The following is a 23,428-nucleotide window of genomic DNA, read 5'->3' on the forward strand; positions in this document are numbered from 1 at the left end:
AATGGTAAACTTCAGCTGACTACTTAGAAATGTATCATGTTTTCACTTCTTTACCCACAATTCCAATCTCTCTGGCCCCTGGGGATTATTTTTTTTATTTTTAAAAGATTTTATTTATTTATTCATTCATTTATTTATTTATTTATTTATTTATTTATTTATTCAACCGCTGAGCCACCTGGGCTGCCCTGGCCCCTGGGGATTAAACGAACTTGCATACAGATCCCAGATCCTTCATTCACAAGCCTTTTAATCTCAGACAAACCACTTAACTGGGCTGAAACTCACTGTCTTGATTTGAAAAACAGTAATTATCTCTTAAGATTCTCCAAAGAAGGGATCCCTGGGTGGCGCAGCGGTTTGGCGCCTGCCTTTGGCCCAGGGCGCGATCCTGGAGACCCGGGATCGAATCCCACGTCGGGCTCCCGGTGCATAGAGCCTGCTTCTCCGTCTGCCTGTGTCTCTGCCTCTTTCTCTCTGTATGACTATCATAAATAAATAAAATTAAAAAAAAAAAAAAAAAAAAAAAAAAAAAAAAAAAAGATTCTCCAAAGAATAGAAAAGAGAGTTTGTAAAGTCCTTAGCACCTAACCAACATGCAACAAATGTTAGCTATTACTATTACCACTGTAGTGCTAGTGATTATTTATGTAGCAAATGTTTTATGTTGAACATTTACTGGGAAGAAGCACTGTACTCAGGGTTCAATAAATAAGGAGTGGGATCCCTGGGTGGCGCAGCAGTTTGGCGCCTGCCTTTGGCCCAGGGCGCGATCCTGGAGACCCGGGATCGAATCCCCATCAGGCTCCCGGTGCATGGAGCCTGCTTCTCCCTCCGCCTGTGTCTCTGCCTCTCTCTCTCTCTCTCTGTGTGACTATCATAAATAAATAAAAAATTTAAAAAAAAGTTTAAAAATAAATAAATAAATAAGGAGTGACTAAAACAGTGCCCTCCAAGAGCTTACGTTCCAGGGAGGAAGAGAGATGTTCAACCAGAGCATGCACAAATAAACAGAATAATAAACTGTGTTAAGAAGCTCAATGATGGGGCAGCCTGGGTGGCTCAGGCTCAGCGGTTTAGCGCTGCCTTCAGCCCAGGGCGTGATCCTGGAATCCCGGGATCGAGTACCACATTGGGCTCCCTGCATGGAGCCTGCTTCCTCTGCCTGTGTCTCTGCCTCTTTTTCTCTCTCTCTCTCTCTGATCTCTCATGAATAAAACCTTTAAAAAATAAAAAGAAAAGAAACTCAATGATGGAAAAGAATGGGGCTACAAGTAAGACTATCAAGGAGGTTGCAGATGCATCAGGGAAGACCACGCTGACAAAGTCACTCATTAAAGCTGAGACCTGGAGGATAGAAAAAGACGTCAGCCTGGGAAACAGTGTTCCAAGAAGAGGTTAAAAGCACCTGTGAAGGTCCTGTGTCCACAGGGAACTTGGTGCATTTGTAGAGAGAACACACAGACATTCAACAAGGCTGTGCTGCAGGGATAAGGTAGTGAGTGCTGTATGAGGAGACGGCAGAGCCAGGCAGGGGCCATTTGCCTGCTTTCTAAGCTTTGGGAATTTCTTGCATTTTATTTATTCATTTATTTTGAAAGATTTTTTATTTGTTTATTAGGCACACACACACACACACGGAGAGAGAGAGAGAGAGAGAGAGAGAGAGAGAGAAACAGGCAGAGGGAGAAGCAGACTCCATGCAGGGAGCCCGACGTGGGACTCGATCCCAGGTCTCCAGGATCACGCCCTGGGTGGAAGACAGCGCTAAACCGCTAAGCCACCAGGGCTGCCCACATTTTATTTATTTAAAAAAAATTTTTTTAAGTGGGCTCCATGCCCAGGGTGGAGCCCAATGCAGGCCTCAAACTCATAATCTAAAGACCAAGACCTGAGCTGAGACCAAGAGTCAGAAGCTCAACTGATTAATTGACTGAGCTACCCAGGAGCCCCTGGGGATTTCTTGCATTTTAAATCTTTCCCTCTAGTCAAGCCTCTTTCCCCCTTTAAACATGCATGGGTTTCCTCTAGAAATTTTCATTGAAAGAAAAGACCGTTGTGGTTCTGCGATTTGTCACCTTCTTTGCCAACAATTTTAAACTGGCATGGGTTGGTGGGCTGGGCAGAGGAGGGAACAGCTGGCGCAGTCTGACTACTCCTTTACTAGAGCTCACTGGTTTTATTTCCCTTTATCTTCCCACCCTGGCACCTGCTTACATCCCTTTTCTGAAACTGCTCCCTGAAGGTCACCAGTTAGTTTCCTGTAAACCCTAACTACTTCCTGGGGCCTTTCTTTACACGAGGCCACTTGGTTTCCACAGCATCAGGGAGCAGTGCTCAAGGTGCAATCTGTGGGCCAGGGCTGGTGTGCCAGTGAGATAGGTATAGAAATTGAGAATAACTGTGTGGAGGTTCCTCAAAGAGTTAAAAATAGACCTGCCCTACGACCCAGCAATTCCACTGTTGGGGATTTACCCCAAAGATTCAGATGCAATGAAACGCCGGGACACCTGCACCCCGATGTTTCTAGCAGCAATGTCCACAATAGCCAAACTGTGGAAGGAGCCTCAGTGTCCATTGAAAGATGAGTGGATAAAGAAGATGTGGTTTATGTATACAATGGAATATTACTTAGCCATTAGAAACGACAAATACTCACCATTTGCTTCAACGTGGATGGAACTGGAGGGTATTATGCTGAGTGAAGTCAATCGGAGAAAGACAAACAGTGTATGTTCTCATTCATTTGGGGAATATAAATAATAGTGAAAAGGAATATAAGGGAAGGGAGAAGAAATGTGTGGGAAATATCAGAAAGGGAGAGAGAATATAAAGACTCCTAACTCTGGGAAATGAACTAGGGGTGGTGGAAGGGGAAGAGGGCAGGGGGGGTGGGGGTGAGTGGGTGACGGGCACTGAGGGGGACACTTGACAGGATGAGCACTGGGTGTTATTCTGTATGTTGGCAAATTGAACACCAATAAAAAATTAATTTATTAAAAGAAAAAAAAGAAAAAAAAGAAATTGAGAATAAGTGTTTAGAAACTTTCTAAAAATTTTTTTTAAAAAAATGTTTTATTTATTTATTTACGAGAGACACAGAGATACAGAGAGAGAGGTGGAGACACAGGCAGAGGGAGAAGCAGGCTCCATGCAGGGAGCCCGATTTGGGACTCCATCCTGGGTCTCCAGGATCACGCCCTGGGCTGAAGGCCGCGCTAAACCGCTGAGTCACCCGGGCTGTGCTCTTTTTTTTTTTTTTTTAAAGCAATCTCTATACTCAACATGGGGCTTGAACTCACCACCCCAAGATCAAGAGTTGCATGCTCTACAGACTGAATCAGACAGCTGCCCCTGTGTAGGGAAACTTTTAAAGCAATTTGGCAGAATAATTCTTTTTTTTTTTTTTTTTTTGCAGAATAAATTTTTAAAAGACAACCGAAGCTTGTAGAATGTTGTCTTTTTTCATGTCATTTCTCTAGCCATTCTTTTTTATTATATTTTACGGAAGTATTAGTTCAGCAAAGGATTGCAAACACAGGCACGCAGGTCCCCACCAGGGTTTGAGGAACTGAGTGCAAGGCTGCCTGCCTGCTACTTCCCCTCTCAGACAACTTCCTGTGCCTTCACTGGTAGCCTTCTTCCTGGTCTTCTCCCTCTAGCTGGGCTGTAGGCATTTCCCAAGGTTTTTCATTTTTATTTTTATTTTATTTTATTTATTTATTTTATTTATTTATTTTATTTTATTTATTTATTTATTTTACTTTATTTTATTTTATTTATTTATTTATTTATTTATTTATTTATTTATTTATTTATTTATTTTATTGGTTTTTCTTTTTTAGATTCTAAACTTCCTATTTCTGGGGGATCTCTGGGTGGCTCAGCGGTTTAGCACCGCCTTCAGCCCATGGCGTGATCCTGGAGTCCCAGGATGGAGTTCCACATTGGGCTCCCTGCATGGAGCCTGCTTCTCCCTCTGCCTGTGTCTCTGCCTCTCTCTCTCTCTGTCTCTCATGAATAAATAAATAAAATCTTTAAAAAATAATAAAAAATAAAATAAACTTCATATTTCAACATCTGAATTCATCACCCCTTATCTCTACCTCACCCTTGCTTCCTTATGAACCTGAACTTAGCACTTAGGGCAGGAACACAAAGCTCCCGGCTTCCCGCCTAGGTCCACATGGCCTTAAGTCAGGCCATGAGGCTAAAACTGTCACTCATGCCCTGGGCTGCCTGACTCACTCACAGGAGCTCATGCTGCAAAGGGAGGGCTATCTCTCCATGAGCTCCTTCCTTCCTCCCCTTGGGGTGTCCAGCCAAGAGACTAAGCTTCAGAGCTCCAGGAGATGGGATTTGGGGGGTGGGAAGCAGGTCTGAGTTGTTTTCTCTAGGATGGGATTGTGCTGTGCTGTGTGCCCTCCCTCAAATACTCCCTAGTCAGGGATGCTATTAACCCAGGCTGGCAGCTCCTTGGGGCTGGAGGTGTGGTAGTCTGTGGCCCAGAGCAGAGTGAAGTTACTGGCCTAGAATGGGACACGACTCCTGGATTTCCTCTGCTAAATTAACCAGATAATGTTAGCTAGAGTCTCTAGCATGCACACTACTGAGATTTGGTAGGGAAGATTGCAAACTGTTCACAGAGACCACAGAATCATTCACTCAACATTTAATAAGTACCAACTAAGTGCTTCACCTGGATTAGCACAAACTTTGCAACAAACTTATGAAGAATTACTATTACTACACATATTTTATACATAAGAAACAGAGATAGGTTAGATGGCTCAAGGTTACATGGGGAGAGTGGCAGAGCCAGAGTCAGGACACAGGAAGTCTGGCTGGAGAATGGTGCCCTTAACAGTACCAGCCCCAAATAGAGCATGGAAATAAGTCACCCCAGGAGGAAAGCTATAGTCACAAAAAGGTTTTAATACCTTTATTTACATATTAACCTTGAGAAGAAGGAAATTTCAAAAGGCTAATAATAACCACATCCAAAGTGGCTTCTCTCGTTTAAACATTTCCACATTTGTTCCATATCCAGCTATATGTTTAATAAGCACCTTCTGGAGTTTAGCTAAGCCCAAAGCTGGTGATGCAAAGGCAAGAAGTCCCTGCCTTTGGGGAGCCCCTGGCCTGGTAAAGGGCTGTAATCTCCTCTTAGCCTGAGTTTACTTCTTGGGCCCTCAAATTATCATGTGATTATGGTACTTCTTAGTTTTAGAGATACTGGAATGATCCAGTTGGTCCACTAAAGTTTGCTGCCATGGGTTATAACTTAGGTAATAGCCCAATTTTGACAACCAATGCCAAATACTGTGACTTCAAGTACTATTCTGAAGGTTATCTGTGACTTTTCCATATTTTTGTAAATGAAATACTAACTTAAAAGCTCATCCCACACTTTGAATGATCCATAGGAATCTCAAAATTAATCATTCCAAAATTGAACTCAGCCTCTCCCTCCCCCTCCCCAATGAGGACCAGCTCCTCTTCCAGTGCTCCTCAGCAAAGGCCATCACCATTTGTCCAAATATTTATGCCTTAAATGTGGGAGTCCTGTTCAAACCCCTTTTCCATTAGCACCCATATCTAACCAATTAATAAGAGTACCACCAGCAAAGTATCCCCAGTCCCCACCACTTCCCTCGGTCCTCACTGCAGTTCCACCACAGACTAACCCCAATATCTCCTCACCCTTCCACCCGACAGCCACCCGCCCTGTTCACTGGTGCCCTTCCCAGTTGGCTTTTGACAAATGCAAATCAGGTTGGGACTCCTCGCTTCTTAAAAACTTCTAAATGTTCCCCATTCCTCTTAAGTGGTAGGCCCAAATCCTTGCCTGGTCCGTGGGACTCTTCCAGAGTGGGCTGTAGAAGATGGGTAGGACTTAGCTCACACCCTCCCTGACCCCTCTGGCCACACTCCTGCCTTCAGGGCTTCCAGCACACTAAAGTCTTCCTTGCTCCCTGGACCTTCAACTGTTTCTCAAAACTGAATACCCATCTCACACCTTCTTCCTTGCCTGGGAACCTCAGGCCTCAATCTGAATGCCACATCCTCCCCAGTCTGGTCCTGTTTCCCTGACAGGCAAGATACCCCTACTGAACATCCCCAAAGCACCAGGGGCTTTCTCGCAGAAATGAGTTAGTTCCCTAACTGCACAGCTGTGTGCTTCTTTTACTAGTCTGTAAGGTCCATGAGGCCAGGGTCTCAGGCTATTCTGTTCATTGCCTTTGGCTCAGGGCATGATCCCAGGGTCCTGGGATCGAGTCCCACATCAGGCTCTCCGTAGGGAGTCTGCTTCTCTCTCTGCCTGTGTCTGCCTCTATGTCTCTCTCATGAATAAATAAAATCTTTAAGAAAAATAAAATAAAATAATGAATATTTTAAAAGCTGCTTTTAATGGCCAAATTTACTGTTTCTCATTTATTCCTCCTTTAGGGTAAATATATATATAATATATATGTATTATATATATATTTAATATATATATATATTTTAATATATATGGCAGCTGTATTCTTGGAGCTAATTTTTAGTCCACTGTTTTGAACACATATGCCCCAGGATTGTTTTCCGCTATGACTTAAATGAACTTGGACAGCCTGGGACCTAGCTACCACTTAAAACACCACTCAGATAGGCTAGAAACTGTAAAAACCATCCTCTAATTTCCTCATCCACCTTGAGCTGCCACAGACTCTCTTCTTACCTCCATCCCCAGTGACCACACACAGCTCTTTCCCATGTCCCACCACACCCTCAGGAAGGGCATTCATGCCACCAGGTGATCAGAGTAGGGGGCCAATAGGGAGAATGCTTATGTTAGCTCAGCTCACACTCTTATTGGTGACCCCCCTCCTTTGATTGCTACTCCTACTCAGGGGTTTCTGCTTATCTCTATCCTGAATCCCAAACAGAAATGTTAGAAGAAAAACCATCTCTATCCACAATTATGTCTAACATCTAACCATTTCCACTTTCAATGGGAAAGAAGACATGACAGTCACTGCTCTATTGTAGAATAACAACTGTCCTCTATTTTCATCTCTTTGTTTTCTAATGCAACCACCATTAAAATAAATGAATTTACAAAATCAAAATTTTCTAATGCTTTCAGGTATCTTTTGCTCTAAGTCTCTAAGGCATTTCTGCCTGATGTGGGACTCGATCCTGGGAGTCTGGGATCACATCCTGAGCCAAAGGCAGATGCTCAACCACTGAGTTACCCAGGAGTCCCTGGACACAAAAATATTAAATTAATCTAACAATTTTCCCCTTTGAAGATTTTAAGCACTCGAGTTTTTTTTTTTTTTTTTTTTAATATTTATTTATCTGAGAGAGAGAGAGGGAGGGGCAGAAGGAGAGAGAGAGAGGGAGAGAATCTCAAAGCAACTTCCTGCTGAGCATGGAGCCCCACACAGGGCTCAATCCCATGACCCTGAGATCATGACCTTAGCTGAAACCAAGATTAGGACATTTAACTGACTGAGTCACCCAGGCGCCCCCTAAACACTCTGTTTTTAGACATGGCAGTTAGAGTCACCTCACATCACGTTGACTGGGACAGACTCATAATGACAGGGACAGACTGCAGCGTGGCTGGTAAGTTAACCTAGCCACTAAGTGGGTAATAGCGGAGGGTTGCTGTCTGGCCAGATGACTCTGGGGATCCCTGTCAGTCCTACAGAAGATAGAAATTATTGAATCAATAATAGCAGGCATGTGATTTGGCAGCTATATAATGACCAAGACTTCACATTCTCCAAAAGTTGCAAGTTGTACGCTAAAGCTCCAAGAAAAGGCTGAATCCATACAATGCCAAAATAATCAGTTGAAAAGCTGAAATTCTGGTCAACATTGTTATTTGGTTTAATAAAGATATAAAAACTGTCATAGGATCAACTTAAACTAAAATTAAAAATCTGCATTCCAGATCAAACATTTGGGGCATATAGATACATGGGAATTCAGGACACTGCTTACACTTACAAAGTTGCAACCTTCCTTGTTAAATGTTGGCCTTAAGGCATTCCTGCCAGAGTTATTCAATGCATGCCACAGAACATACACAACCAAGTGCTGCTGTAGGGACCTTATCTTTGGTATTTCCTGGCATTTAAGGGTTTCTCATTTCCCATTTTAGGATCGAAGGCACAAGTCCTTAAATTTAATTTCCTGGAGCTTTAGAGAAATGAAGAAAAGAGAAAGGGATGAAACGAGGAAGAGAAGAGAACACAGAAAAAGGGAAGAGAACGAAAAGAGAAAGAAGACATTTTCTCAAACTGAAAATCTGAGTCCACTGGTTTGGCTCCTGCAGAAGTGGACTCATCGGCCTATGAAAATAAGCTGAATACGTTCTCTGAAGTGTGCAGCCTGGCCATGTAATTCTAAACCCTCCCAACCTCTAAATCCTTAATCATTTCTTTCTTCAGCCTTGGCTTGGCTCTCCTGACTCAGAGAGGGCGGTAAGTCTGCCAAATTCTGAGTTGAGCCTCTTCTTTTTGTTAAGAGATAGGAGCACAATAAAAAGTACACTTTATTATTATTTTTTAAGTAGAAAGTGAACATCTTGCCCTAATCACCCCCATTGTACTATTTTAAACAAAAGGAAAAATCCAAAGCCAAAATTCTTAAAACACAGCTGATGCAACCATATTCAAACCAGCCAAGAAAAATTTCATCTTTGGACTGAAAACTAAGTAACTTTAGCTGGTTTTAAAGAGAATGCTGGAAGACTGCAAAGAGCAGATGGTAGCTACGAGAGAAAAGATAATGGGAATAACTGTTCACCAGGTTAATCTGTCTGCCCAGCAATGACACAGGAAAGACTGATTTTCCAGAACCAACCCACCCCTAAGAGAGGGGCCTTCCCGGAAAAACAGTGCAGAAATGGCATGAAAGAACTGCCGTCATGACACATGGGGGTCATGAGCAGAAAGGTCATCCCAGTATTTAGGCACCTAGGCTTTGGCACTGGTTTGGGAAAGGATTTAGAACTGCAGATGGATACAATCTTTCTCAGAACATAAGGAAGCCTCTCAATTCTTCGATAGACCCTACACACCACTGCTACCAAGGCCTGGTAAAGACAGTACAATAAAAGCCAAGTAAAGATCAGTCCCATTTCTGGAATATGGACACAGAAGTATTTTTTTCCAAAAATTTTATTTATTTATTCATGAAAGACTCAGAGAGAGGCAGAGACACAGGCAGAGGGAGAAGTAGGCTCCATGCAGGGAGCCTGACGTGGGACTCGATCCCAGGACCCCAGGATCACATCCTGAGCCAAAGTCAGACACTCAATTGCTGAGCCACCCAGGTGTCCCTGGACACAAAAAATCTTTTTTTAATTAATTATTTATTTATTTATTTATTTTTAAAGATTTATTTATTTATGATAGACATAGAGACAGAGAGACACAGGAGGAGGGAGAAGCAGGCTCCATGCTGGGAGCCTGACGCGGGACTCAACCCCGGGACTCCAGGATCACGCCCTGGGCCAAAGGCAGGGGCCAAACCGCTGAGCCACCCAGGGATCCCCTAGACACAAAAATCTTAAATAAAATATTAGCAAACAGAATTCTGCAGTATCTTAAAAGAGTAACAAACAAGGACCAAATGGGAGTTCATTCCCAAAATGTAAGAATGGGTTAATATTAGGATATAAAGTCATTATTCATAGCTCAAAAGATAGAAATGATATGATCATACAAGGCTTACTGAAGGGGATCCCTGGGTGGCTCAGCGGTTTACCGCCTGCCTTCGGCCCAGGGCATGATCCTGGAGTCCCGGGATCGAGTCCTTTATCGGGATCCCTGCATGGAGCCTGCTTCTCCCTCTGCCTGTGTCTCTGCCTCTCTCTCTCTCTCTCTCTCTCTCTCTCTCTCATGAATAAATAAAATCTTAAAGAAATAAAAGAAGCTTACTGAAAAGCAACTTCACAAAATCTAACATTCAATCCTAATTTTTATTTATTTATTTATTTTTAAATTTTTATTTATTTATGATAGTTACACAGAGAGGCAGAGACATAGGTAGAGGGAGAAGCAGGCTCCATGTACCGGGAGCCCGACGTGGGATTCGATCCCAGGTCTCCAAGATCGCGCCCTGGGCCAAAGGCAGGCGCCAAACCACTGCGCCACCCAGGGATCCCATCAATCTTCATTTTTAAAACTCTGAGTAAGGATGGGCAGTCCGGGTGGCTCAGTGGTTTAGCGCCGCCTTCAGCACAGGGCCTGATCCTGGAGACCCAGGATCGAGTCCCATGTCGGGCTCCATGCATGGAGCCTGCTTCTCCCTCTGCCTGTGTCTCTGCCTCTCTCTATCTCTGTGTCTCTCATGAATAAATAAATAAATAAAATCTTTAAAAAAACCAAACTCGTAGTAAGGGATGCCTGGGTGGCTCAGTGGTAGAGTGTCTGACTTTTGGCTCAGGACATGATCCTGGAGTTCCGGGATCAAGTTCCGCATGGGCTCCTTGTAGCGAGCCTACTTCTCCCACTGCCTGTGTCTCTGCCTCTCTCTCTCCCTCTCTCTGTGTGTGTGTGTGTCTTTCATGAATAAATAAAATCTTAAAAACTCAAAAACAAAAAAATAAAGCCACGGGAATGAATTAGATCATTTAGGGAGTAAGAGTAGATGGAGGAGAGAGGTGCCTGCTCTGATGCCAGGATGGTGTGTTGGGGGTGTTATTCTGACACTCAGAGGGAGAGGACGATGGAACAGGAGCAGGATGTGAAGCAGGACCCCCAGGAAAGCAGATGACCTAGAAGTCCAGTGACTGCAGTGGGTCAGGTGAAGGGAGTGAAGTTGTTCCTTCAAGGCCAAGAGATGTCACATAAGAACAGAACAGAAAATTGGCACTTGGATTTAGTGAGATTGGGGGGTCACAGGTGGCCTTGGGTCAAGAGCAAGTTCAGGACAAGTGGCAAAAGCCCAACTGCAGTGAGTCAAAGGAAAAACAGAGGGTGCAGAATTGGTGACCATACTAGAGACACAGTCTTGGGTTTTGGTCTGTGGCTGGTTTCCAGATCAGCAGGTATCAATTAGCGCATCACAGAAATGGGCTAGAAATTTAGTTCTCGAAGCAGAAAGGAAATGGTTTTCCAAAGCACAGATTTGATATTCCAGCGTTTGCATGCTTTACTAACATACTATTTTAGCATTATAAAATATTTAGGGAGTCCATCTTTATGTACAAATGAGGAAATAGAGGCTTTGGGAGGTCGAACAATTTGCTCAAGGTCAAGGATAGACTGTGGCAGGGCCAAGGTAGACCCAGGCTGTGTGAGACAGGTGGATTCAAAGCAGCATGTCCTAGTTGGGGATCATAGTGGCAGGATGAGTGTCAATTAGCACCAGTTAGTTGACTGTCAGAGTTAACCCAAGTTTTTGGTTTAGCTCTAGGTTAGCGTCAGAAATAGAGGTACTTATCACGTCCAAAAGGTAATTTTTCAAAGCAAATACTCATTTTGAGGACAGAGAACACAAAACACAGGTATCACTTATCACATCTCCAGCTTTCATCAATAAACTGTCCCAGGCTATGAAGAGTCTCAACTAACTACAAGATCCGTCCATTTGATAATACCAATAGTTCGTCTGAGAGCAGCTACGATGCAGCATCAGCTACTGAAGCAGACAGTCAGCAGTCACCTACCTGTGGTCAGCACTGGGTTTTGGTCTCCCGGTCCACAGTCTTCTATTCACGGAGGAGGGTGGGGGAGAGGAGGGCAGGGGCGGGGGAGGTAGAGAAGGCAGAGGAGGCAGATGCCTTCTATCCTTTGGGAAGCTGATGCCTGGGTTCCCGTCCTTGTCCCCTTCTCCATCGTGTTTGAACGTTCTCCGAGGTTTGGGCAGGGGGTTGATAAAGGGTTTCGTGGAGGAGTTCTCTGAGCCCCTGTCCATACCCTCCAGGCTCTGATCGCAGGGCCTCCAGCAGGACCCTTTCCTTTCCTCTGCAGCCTCAGAGGTGGGCTCCCTGGCCTCCAGGTCCCAGTGGTGGGACCTGAATTCAGAGCCACGCCTGCCCCCACGGTTCTCAGGAAGGGCAGGCCCCTCCTCAGCCTTCTCTGGCAGGCAGTGTGGGGAATAACAGGTCCCTGGTAACTGGGGATCCAACCCTGCCGACCCATCCTTCAGAGCCTGCTCCAGTTTCTTGACCTGCCTCAGCACAGAGAGGCTATCGTTCGGAAAGCACTGTTTGCCCAGCCTGGGCTCTCGGCCTCTGCCCAAGCCAGGAGCTAGCTGCCCAGCTGGCTGGCTGAGGTCTTGCCTCGGCTCTGCATCCTGACCCCCAACTTTCACGACCCCTTTATTCCTCTCATTCTCCTTGCTCTCTGTTTCCGGCCTGGTTCCATCCTGAACCTCTGTGACCCACGCTCTCACACCATCACTGCTTCTCCTCCCCATCACACAGGATGTCAGGTAGTCCTCTGGCCCATCTGCTTTCCTGCCAGGTGCAGGAGTAGGAGTGGGCAACTCCCTCTTTCCTTCCCATTCAGATATCTTGTCCTTTATGCTGAGGGGCTTGTGCCAAGCCCCGCCTCGGGCAGGAGGGCAAGGGTTCTGAACACCACTGAGCTGCCTCTTGCCAGCCTTGTTAGCTTCTTTAATGCTGAGATCTGAAGCTGGGTCGCTGATAATCATATTTGAACTGAACATGTTCTGCTGAAAACAGTCCACTTTTGACTCTAGCATCAGGTTATTGAGACTTTCCAAAAAGCTTCTTCTGGGGGGTGAATCCTGATAAGTCTCTGGGAAAGGAATGGGGGACCTAAATGGCAGCCTTCGAGGGTCTTCGCCAGCCTTTGGACCTTCCACCTTGACCCTGAACAAGAAAGACAAACATTGGGTGATGGACTCTTTCGGTCATTGTTCTCAACTGGTCATAGAGACTGACTAGAAATTAGACATAAATGTTATATGCTAGTTTAAGTCACAAACATTGAAACCACCGTTTTAAGAAATCACTTTGTGGGAGCACCTGGGTGGCTCAGTGGTTGAGTTTCTGCCTTCAGTTCAGGTCGTGATCCTGGAGTCCCGGGATGGAGTCCCACATCAGGCTCCTTGCAGGGAGACTGCTTCTCGGTCTGCCTCTCTCTCTCTCTGTCACTCATGAATAAATAAAATCTTTAAAAGAAAATCACTTTGCTTTTCTTGGGAAGACAGTATTGTGGAATGAGAGGAACTACCAGACTTAGGAATGCAGTAAACCTGAGTTTATTTTTTTTATTTTTATTTTTAAGAAGATTTTATTTATTTATTCATGAGAATACAGAGAGAGAGAGAGGCAGAGACACAGGCAGGGGGAGAAGCAGGCTCTATGCAGGGAGCCTGACGTGGGACTCGATCCCGGGACTCCAGGATCACACCCTGGGCTGAAGGCGGTGCTAAACCCCTGAGCCACCCGGGCTGCCCTAAACCTGAATTTAAAGCCTAGTTCAACCACTGACCAGCTGTGTGACCTTGGATAAGCTGCTTCACTTCTCTAAACCTAAGCGTCCTCATCTGTGATACAGGAATAGTAATAATACATATCTACCAGAGTGGCCAAAAACATTTAATAAGGCAGACCACATTAAGCATCTAGCATGTAGTGAGTATATAATAAAAATTATTATAATTATTGTTAGCTTGTTTCCCTGATGAAAATAGGGAACACTTCCTGAGGTAAGAGCTTACAGAGTCCAGATATCCTCTGCTTCTGGAATCAACAGATGGGTCTTTGTGAGGACTACTTAAAAATTAGAATAAGGCTGTAAGTCATAAACGTTTTGCAAATTCTGGGGTTGAGAAGTTGTCCTGACTTGAATAGGAAAGCCACAATTATTGGCTACATTTGAACTGGACCTCCTTTAGAACATAAGCCCTATGAGACTGGTTTCTCTATGTGGACAGGGATTGCTCCTTTTTGTTGGATTACTTTGAATTTTGGCCTATTTGGGCCACTGCTGCGATCCCAGCATCCAGAACAATGGCAGAGTAGTAGAACATGGTACTCATTAGCCACATGTGACATCCACATTGGATGGAGCAAAAGAATATTTCCATCATCGCTGAAAGTTCTGGCCTAGAATGTACATGTGGGGAGATGTGCTCCAAATGTGATTTTAGATTAGTCAGTGCCCTGAAGATGTTAAAAGTTCTTTTGAAAGAAAACCAGAAAAACATTTTTAAGCTAGTCTAATGAGAATGGGAGTATCTGTGGTTTTGAATGCAAAACATTCTTCCATCAGCAAAGGTCATAACTAAGCAGAGTGACCTTGGACGTGCCAAGATTAGCAAGGACACACGGACCAAGTTCATGATGCACATTTTTTGAATATACAGATCTGACTATGTGGGAATTCTGAAATTCCAGTTAAGGTTCACAGTGAGGGATAAATAATTAGCAATTTCATGCATCCTGTTACTATTTAGCTTTCTGTTCTGAAGACTAATAATTGTTTACATAAAGACTTTTCACTCCACTGGGACATTAACACGCAAATTGTGTCGCTATTTGTGGTTGCACAACATAAATTAGAAACTTGTGAATATGCAAATACATCTTCCTATTTTAAATATGGTTATCAAAGCAGAATTCCTTATTTAAATAAACAATTAACATGCATAACAGAGGGCTTACAAAAGAGAAACACATTTTTTAATTGTCCTGTCACCACTGAGGACATTAAAATGAATTCAGATTTTAGTCAGAAGCAGAAGCAGATCAGTTTGTTGATATTTCACTGAGAGTGCAAACGGCAGAAGGTAAAGCCCTCATTCTCACAGTGCTAGAAGCAAGATGAAGAGACAGGACAGACACCATAAAACCACAATTTACATTAGTTCATGCTTAATGACAATAGATGATATAATAATAATCATAAATATTATATGTCTTGGGGTTTTTTTAAAGATCTATTTATTTTAGAGATAGAGTGTGGTGCAAGTGGGGAGAAGGGCAGAAGAGCGAGAATCTTTTTTTTTTTTTTTTTTTTTTTGAAGAGCGAGAATCTTAAGCAGACTCCCACTGAGTGAGAATCTCCATGTGGGGCTTGATGACCCATGAGATCATGACCTGAGCCAAAATCACGAGTCACTTAACCAACTGAGCCACCCAGTTGCCCTGTGTACTGTTAAACAATTCTGACAGCAGATAAATACAGCTTTCAAGTCAGAGGGACCTCAGTTTGAATCCCGGCTCCATGTTTTTTCATTTTAAAATAAGATCTCTTAGGGAGCCTGTGTAGCTCAGTCAGTTAGGGGCCAAATCCTTAATTTCAGCTCAGGTCATGATCTCAGGGTCCTGAGACTGAGTGCCACACTGGCCTCTTCACTGAGCATTGAGCCTGCTCAAGATTCTCTCTCTCCCTCTTCCTCTGGCCCACAACCCCCTAAAAAAAAATAGATAAATAAGAACTCTTTCCTTTCTCTGGACTGGAACTTGCCAAGACCAAATTTTTCTTGTTTGCTGTGCCTAGTACACAGTAGGTGGTCAATAAACATAAAATGCATGAGTGGATGAGTCAACATATGTAATGTTCCCAAAGTACAACACATATTATAATTCTTGTATTACTAAATGGCAAGGAGTCTTACTGCAATGATTACAATTGCTGTCTAAGATCCCAGACATCTGGGGTGACCTCACAACCATGGAGGCCCTGTGTGAAAACTGTAAGGGAAGGATGGCTTCCTTAAAGTCCACGGATTTATGAAGCTCATGTGAAATCAGACGCAGAGTGCCCTCTCCATACAGTTGCTGCACTCAAAGGTTTTTCTAGGTCCTGTTTACAGGACGCTCCGGCCCCACAAGGGACCAAGGGCTGGGGTGCAAAGCTGTGACCACCAAGCCCACTGCAGAGTGTGAGAGAAAACAGCACTGCTGAGACAGGACAGGCAAAGCTGGCTTTGCAGACAGATGCAGTGGTACAGATTTAAGGCTCAAGGATAATTAAAAGACCCACGCATCCTAGTCGTTAGAAAATAAATCCTGGGCTGGAATGGGGAGAGGGCCTGAAGCTGCCATGGGCCCATCTTCTCAACAACTGCACTCTACGCAGACCTTCCATCGACCCCTGTGGTCTCAGGTTCTGCAGCACGTTGGGATGACTTCTGGGAGGCGCATCTCGATGACTCGGAAAAGAACCCATTCTCAGTCCAAAGAAGTGGGGTCAGAGTGGAGACTGGGAGGGGGTTGCAGAGAGAGTAAGGAGGTGGAGAACCTGGGCCAACTTGTACACTCTCTGGGGAGAAAGCTCTTACTTGTCAGCGAGTCTGGAGCTCAGGGTTTCACTCAGGCTATGGCTGCTCTGGGCCGGCCTGCGCACAGTCATCACGTCAGCACCAGAAGGAGCTCCAAGGCGCCTGGGGGAAGAGGGGTGCACCCTCAGTGAGTCACGACAGCAAATCTGGGGCCTACACTCCAAAGTATATATCCCTGATAGAATCCACCTGGGGGCAGCGCAGGTGACTAGAACACACCCTTCAGAACCCCTGACCCAGGAGAGGGGGCCAGGGCACAGAATCCTGAGATTCCTCCTGAATTCACACGCCATAACAACTTCTTCTCATTCAGACCCTGTGCCAATCTCGTGTGTGCACACACAAGTATGTGAGAGCAAAAGAGAAATACCAGCACAACCGGACCCTTTTTCAGGCTTTCTAAGGACCCATGAGGAGGTAACAGTCCCCAAAGAAGACATGAGTTGTTTCTTTACTGGAAACAAGAAATAAACCACCTTCCAAAGCAGGAACATCTACACAAAGGTACTCCTGCGCAGGCCCTCATGGCAGGCATGGATGCATCTTGTCCTTGGCTTTGGAGCCCTGCACAAAGAACCTCTCCGAGGGGCTGTACACCCAGGGGAGGAGAGGTGTAGGCACTAGGTCATCTGTCTGGTCTAGGAAAAACCAGGTGGTTCTGGCAAACCCAGGAATCCCATGGGGCACCTCAAAGCTGACAAATAATGACCATGCAGATGCCAAAGCAGCTGCCTCGGCCGCAGTAGTGGTTTTACGACACGCCCGTGCCTGACATTCAAATGAACTGAAGTAGCTGATTAAAATGTATGATTTCAATAGCAAGGCCCCTCTGTGTCTCTCACCATGAGGACAAATGGCCATTGCTCAGGTGGATGTGACTAGGAAGGTGAGACCCATCGGAGAATGCCAACCGGATGGGCAATGCAAGTCTTCTGTAAAGTATGAACGCCGTGTGACTAGTCCCTCTTGATGGGGACCAGGTAACTCTTTGACTAGAGATTCAAGGAGTACTGAGGTGCTGGTGATTCACATTTCTTTTCCACTAACACTCCAGGGAATCCCTCTCTTGAATCCCTCTCAAGTTCCAAGATTCCCATCCCCTCTCCCAGGAGAGTTTACCTGCTAGGTGACAGAGTAGCTGCCCAAACACCTGGTCTGGGCATCCCCTTCCTGCAAGAAATCAAAGGGCTGGGCTTCAAGCCATGCATATAACTCCTGGGAACAAGGAGAGGGAGGCCAGAAGCAGGAAAAGAAAAAGAAAAGGAGAGTGAGCGTGGGTAGTAACAAGTTAAAAAGAAGGGAGATGGGACTGCTGAGCTGAAAAGACAGGAAGGGAAGAGACTGGTCCAAGAAGGGGTGAGTTTGGGGAGAGCGACAGAGCTTAAGTCTGTTCATGGAGCTCAGCTGCCTCTTACCCAGTCACATGGCACCCTACATTTTGGGGTATGGCAGTGCTGAAAGCAAGCCCAGCTCTGTAAAGAAGTCAGGTCCGGTGCTCTCCCCTCCCGTTATGGAAGCGAGCCCTGAAGGGCCTTTCAGAACAGGAAGGAACTCACTGCCCCTCTCATAACATTCCACAAAGCTTCTGATCAACTATACTTCAATAATAAAAATTAAAAAAAAAAAAAAGCTTCTGGAGCCTCTCCATTTGGCTGGACTGAAAGACACTGCCCTTCTGTCCTGCATCTGGCAGAGAGCCCTGCTGGATGTCAAGAATATGGCCACTCCCCGCCGCCCCCCTCATGCCTGTGCTCTGCATCCAACACAGACCAACCAACCACAGGGATGCAGCCTTGTCCTGCGTTAGCAGCAACTCTCTGCACCCACCTTCTCTCAAGCAGGTGTACCTCTCTCCCTGGCATTATGACTAGATGCCAGGCTCTGTGCAGGATGCACTGTGGCCTCAAGGATAAGCAAAACACGGCATCTGCCTTCAGGGGAACACCCAGGACTGTACTTGGGGCACTAGCAGCCCTGGCATCCGGCTTTCCCCAAAAGAGAACAATTTCCCTATACTTTCCAGAAAGCCAGAGCTTTTCCAAAAGGGACAAAGGCCATTGTGTCTCACTCATGGACCATGTAAGGACTCTAAAGTTGAAGGTCATAAGAAGCACTTCAACAATATGGTACTAAGTCAACTCGATCCCCATCAGACTCTAATAACTTTAAGTCCTAAAACCACAGTCTCTAGAGAAATAGCCAATGCCCAAATCTGAGAAGTAAATTCAAGTGGGCTTCAGGGAACCCCCTGCCATGCAGCAATCAGCCCGCGAGCATTTCCAAATTCAGAGAGTAACAGAAAACCTACTGAGCACCACCCAGGTGCCCCTCTTAACCACAGAGGAACAGAAAATGCTGGCCCCACAAAACTACGACCCTTCCCTTTTCATCTGTGATGTTTAAGAGTCATTAATTAGGTGACAAGCCAAGCCTAATTTGCTGATTGGAAGTACCCTGTCACTTACGTTACCATAACTTCGCCATCACCTTGGAGGTTTGGGATTGCAAGATGGAGCTACTTCCCCAAGTGTGGTCCATTGGGAATCTGTTCCAGTCCAGATGGATTGGGGGGGGGGGGACCTGGACAGGCAGGTAGATCCTTGGGCACCACTCCAACGTGCCAAAACCCACTGTCTGGACACTGGCCTGGAAGCTGCATTTAAATATGGTAAATCAGGGACGGCTGGGTGGCTCAGCAGTTTAGCGCCTGCCTTCAGCCCAGGGCATGATCCTGGAGTCCCCAGATCGAGTCCCACATCAGGCTTCCTCCTGCATGGAGCCTGCTGCTCCCTCTGCCTGTGTCTCTGCCTGTGTCTCTGGGTCTCTCACGAATAAATAAATAAAATCTTTTAAAAAATACATTATATGCATTTTCAATGAAAATAAAAATAAGAAATTTGGGCAGGGGAAGGAGATGGAATGAGGAATAAAACACACACAATTATAATTTTCCAGAGCTCTTTACTGCTCCAAGGTTGGTATGTTAATTCTGGAATATAGGTAAATACACATTATGTTCATTTGATTTATAAAATGGTCACATTTGATATACTAAGTGAAAAACTACAATTTATATCACAAATGATGCATACTAGTAAAACTCAATTTTAAATGGTTTTTCCTTGTGTTGCAGATAAAGCTCTAAGTTGTTCAGCTTTAATGATTCTAATAACTGTTATTTTTATCAGCTTATAAACAGCACACACAAAATTGAGAAGAAGCCACCACAATAACTGTAGAACAAAAATAGTTATTTTTCTCAACTGAGCATTCTTCTTCACAGCAAGCATAAATGGAAGGTGTTTGTTTTCAGCAACTATGTTGAGAAGGAAGAAAAACAGCACAGTCACAACCACACAGCTCTGGCGGTGTCTAGCTGCTCTGTGAAGCTCACACCCTGCCTCTGGATGCTTCAGTCTCGTCTTCTTCAAACAAGACAGTTAAAAAAATTTTTTTTTAAATGGATTACTCTAGTGTTTTACATAAAAGCTTTTTTTTTTTTCGTATTTTCAAAAGCAAACCAAATTTTTTCACATTTGGAAGAAGATGGAAGACTGAAGCAGGTGAGGAACAAGAGAAGCCAAAGGCTATGCATGGCCTCAGAACAGCACCCAGGGGGCCATTTTGGCAGAATTGCGGCCTGCATTCTTGAACCAAATGCTTAAACCACACCTGCACAAAAACACCACACACCACCACCAGAAACCAGGTCCTCAGAGCACCACTCCAGGCAAAGACTGTGGTGGTGCAAAGTAATGATTTTTCTGCTGAAGACCACCAAAGTCTTCCTGTTTCTAGGAGTTCTGCTCTTGAGCCCAGAAGATTCCTCCATCAAATAAGAGTGTTCGGGATCCCTGGGTGTCGCAGTGGTTTGGCGCCTGCCTTTCGCCCAGGGCGCAATCCTGGAGACCTAGGATCGAATCCCACGTCGGGCTCCCGGTGCATGGAGCCTGCTTCTCCCTCTGCCTGTGTCTCTGCCTCTCTCTCTCTCTCTCTCTGTGTGACTATCATAAATAAATAAAAATTAAAAAAAAAATAAGAGTGTTCAAGAAGGGTTCTACTGAAGAAACAAACACATACCATTTTCTTGCATTTACCATATCCGTCAACAGATGACTGGATAAATATGTGGTCTAGACTTGAGTGGAATATTATTCAGCCATATGAAGGAATGAAGGACTCATACATGCTATGCCGTGTGGATGAACCTTGAAAACACCATGCTAGGGGCGCCTGGGTGGCTCAGTCAGTTAAGTGTCTGCCTTTGGCTTAGGTCATGATCCTGGGGTACTGGGATCGAGCCCTGAGCCCTGCATCAGGCTCCCTGCTCAGTTGGGAGCCTGCTTCTCCCTCTCCCTCTGCCTGCCACTCCCCCTGTTTGTGTTCTCACTTTGTCAAATAGATAAATAAAATCTGTAAAAAAAAACAAAAAACAAAAAACAAAAAAAAACAGTGACAAAAGACCACCCATCTGATAGGATTCCAGTTATATGAAATGTGTAGGACAGGCAACACAAAAGAGACAGAATGCAGCACTAATCTGCATTAGTGGTGGGGGAGATGGGGTGACTGGGTGATGGACATTGAGGAGGGCACGGGATGTAATGAACACTGGGTGATAGATGCCTCTGATGAATCATCGAACTCTACCTTTGAAATTAATAGTAATAAAAAAAAAAAGCAAATTAGTGGCTGCCAGGGCTTGGGACAGGGTAGGGGAAAGTGACCTGCTAATAGGTACAGGTTTTGTGGGGAGGGGTGATGAAAATGTTCTAAATTAGGTAGTGGTGATGGGTGCACCGGTCAATATGCTTAAAAGCATGTGATGATACACTTTAAAAAGGGTGAGTTTTATGGTATGTGAACTGTATCTTAATAAAGCTGTTATTAAAAAGGAAAAGCGAAAAAAAAAAACCCAAAAATACAAAAGAAAGAAAGAAGGAAAGAGCGAGCGAGTAGGAAGCACTGCTGAATGGAGGAGTCCTGGCCCCACCCCAGACTCAGAGAATCAGACTGCCAGAAGGCCCCAGGAATATGAATTTCTAAACTCCCCAGGGAATTCATGCCGCAGTCTAAGAGCTGAGAAGCCATTCTTGTTTTCCTACCCGTGTGTCGTCAGTTGGCAACAGAAACACTGTCCTATGCCGTCTCTTTTGGCAGGCGGTCTTATTCCAGCACGTCTGTCTGCTCCTACTGCGGAGCACCTCTAACATCTGACGGCAGAGTTATCAGCACACAGTGAGTAGCTCCTGTCCCTAGGACCCAGGGGTGAATGCTCCAAGTGCTGTGTCCCCACACGGACTTTGATACCAAGGCTTGCTTTCATTCTAAAGAAGGCTTCAGGACCAAAAGTATAATCTGAATAACTGTAATACTTTCTGTTGGTATGAAAATTCAGTTACTGACAACAATATTTTTTTTCTTTTTTTTTTTTAACAATATTTTCTTGTAACAAGTTGGTCAGTATTTTCCTGACCTACATCTGTCAGTTTGTCTGACAAATTAAGCCACTGGGAATCTGTGGCTAGAGTAGCCCAACACTGCAGGCCGGACCACATTTTGTGATGCTCCTGAGGCCAGAGGCAGCTGAAGACTTTTATTCTTCTCACTGTCATAAACCCAGGCTTCGCACCTGCAGAACATTCCTATGTGCAGAGATGTATTTGGCCACCTTCATAGAATGGAAACACATTTTCACTTGACAGTATTTGCAAACCATGCTTTTTCAGTCACTCACTTGCACTGCAGAAATACTTCCATATGTTGCCTTTAGGCTGTTCCATTTTGTAGAAGGTAAAAAGAGAACAAGTACAATTCGGTGGCCATCTTGCCTACGAGCACCAAGCTACAGTGCGTATAAGGTTTTAATGCTTATGTCAGCCCTCATGCGTGAATGCTTGTAACTACTGGTGTCACCTCTCTGGAAAAAGTTATTATGAGTTTGCACAGATCATCAAAGTATGAGCTATGAAAGTTATGAAATATGTTCACACAGCCAAAAATATGGCTTAAGAATCTGAATTCTGGTAAATATATTTTCTTTTAAGCAAAAAAGTACAGGGGCTCCGGCTGGCTCAGTTGGTAGAGTGACTCTTGATGTGGGGGTTGTGAGTTCAAGCCCCACGTTGAGCATAGAGCCTACTAAAAAAAATAATAATAATAAAAAATAAAAATAAAAAAATAAATCTGCATTGCAGTAGTATTATCCTCATAAAAAAGAAAAGTTAAAAAGTATACTTCCTTTTTTTTTTAAATTTATTATAGGTCACCAAACTGGGAGAACTCAGGTTCTAACTTCTTTCAACCCCAAATACTTAAACCTGCTCTTCTTTCTCTCTGTTCTGGGAGATCCAGGAACCACTTCTTATTTCTAACATCAACAGAGGTCAATGCCAATGCGCCTACTATTTTTCTGCTGAGGAAGTAGATCTAGCCTCAGTTAGGTTAGGTCACTTGTTCAAGTTTGTACAACCCATAGCCATAGAGCCAGAAATGAGTTTAGGTTTAAAACCCAAGTCTGGTGCTTTTTTTTTTTTTTTAAGATATATATATATAAGCTGGGGCAGGGACAGAGGCAACCCAATGTAGGGAAGGATCCCAGGACCGTTGGGTCATAACCTGAGTGGAAGACACACTCTTAACCCACTAAGTCACCCAGGTTCCCTAAGTCTGGTGCTTCTTTTTTTTTTTTTTTAAGTCTGGTGCTTCTTATACAATAGCACCATGGTCTTATATTACCTAATCTAGACTAGAAAAATACCCTAGCTGATTATTTTCAGGGTCTGTTTTGTTCAGTTCTTCAAAATCAGTAATTTTTTTTAAGATTTTATTTATTTATTCATGAGAGACACAGAGAGAGAGAGAGGTAGAGACACAGGCAAAGGGAGAAGCAGGCTCCATGCAGGGAGCCCGACATGGGACTCGATCCCTGGTCTCCAGGATCACACCCCAGGCTGCAGGCGGCGCCAAATCGCTACGCCACTGGGGCTCCCCAGTAATTGTTTTATACTTCTTTTATGCCATGCTGAATTTCGGCAACACTTGCTAATGGAGTGAGCTGGGAGGGAGCTTGAGTGTTTTTTGTAGGTCTCTCTCTTTTTTTTTTTTTTTATGGTCTATTATTTATAACGTTGCAAATTTATTTTATTTTTTTAAGATTTTATTT

At 44.4% G+C, this 23,428-nt stretch overlaps 1 protein-coding gene across 5 annotated transcripts in view; it reads right to left on the reverse strand.

Moving 5' to 3' along the window:
- The window catches only part of DENND2A (DENN domain containing 2A), a 105,269-nt gene that overhangs the window by 60,408 nt on the left and 21,433 nt on the right, over positions 1 to 23,428 (reverse strand). For 3 of the 5 annotated variants that reach the window (XM_041752610.1, XM_041752612.1, XM_041752611.1), the window contains exons 2-3: positions 16,264 to 16,365; positions 11,672 to 12,841 (exon numbers count right to left, since the gene is read on the reverse strand). In XM_041752610.1, the coding sequence (XP_041608544.1) occupies positions 11,672 to 12,841; positions 16,264 to 16,334 (1,241 nt within the window). In that variant the 5' untranslated portion in view covers positions 16,335 to 16,365. Of the gene's footprint in view, positions 1 to 11,671; positions 12,842 to 16,263; positions 16,366 to 17,382; positions 17,442 to 23,428 lie in introns of those variants that run through there. The other 2 variants (XM_041752609.1, XM_041752607.1) reach the window with 1 other exon arrangement.

Source organism: Vulpes lagopus, chromosome 4 (genome assembly GCF_018345385.1).
Source record: "Vulpes lagopus strain Blue_001 chromosome 4, ASM1834538v1, whole genome shotgun sequence".
NCBI classification, from domain to species: domain Eukaryota; kingdom Metazoa; phylum Chordata; class Mammalia; order Carnivora; family Canidae; genus Vulpes; species Vulpes lagopus.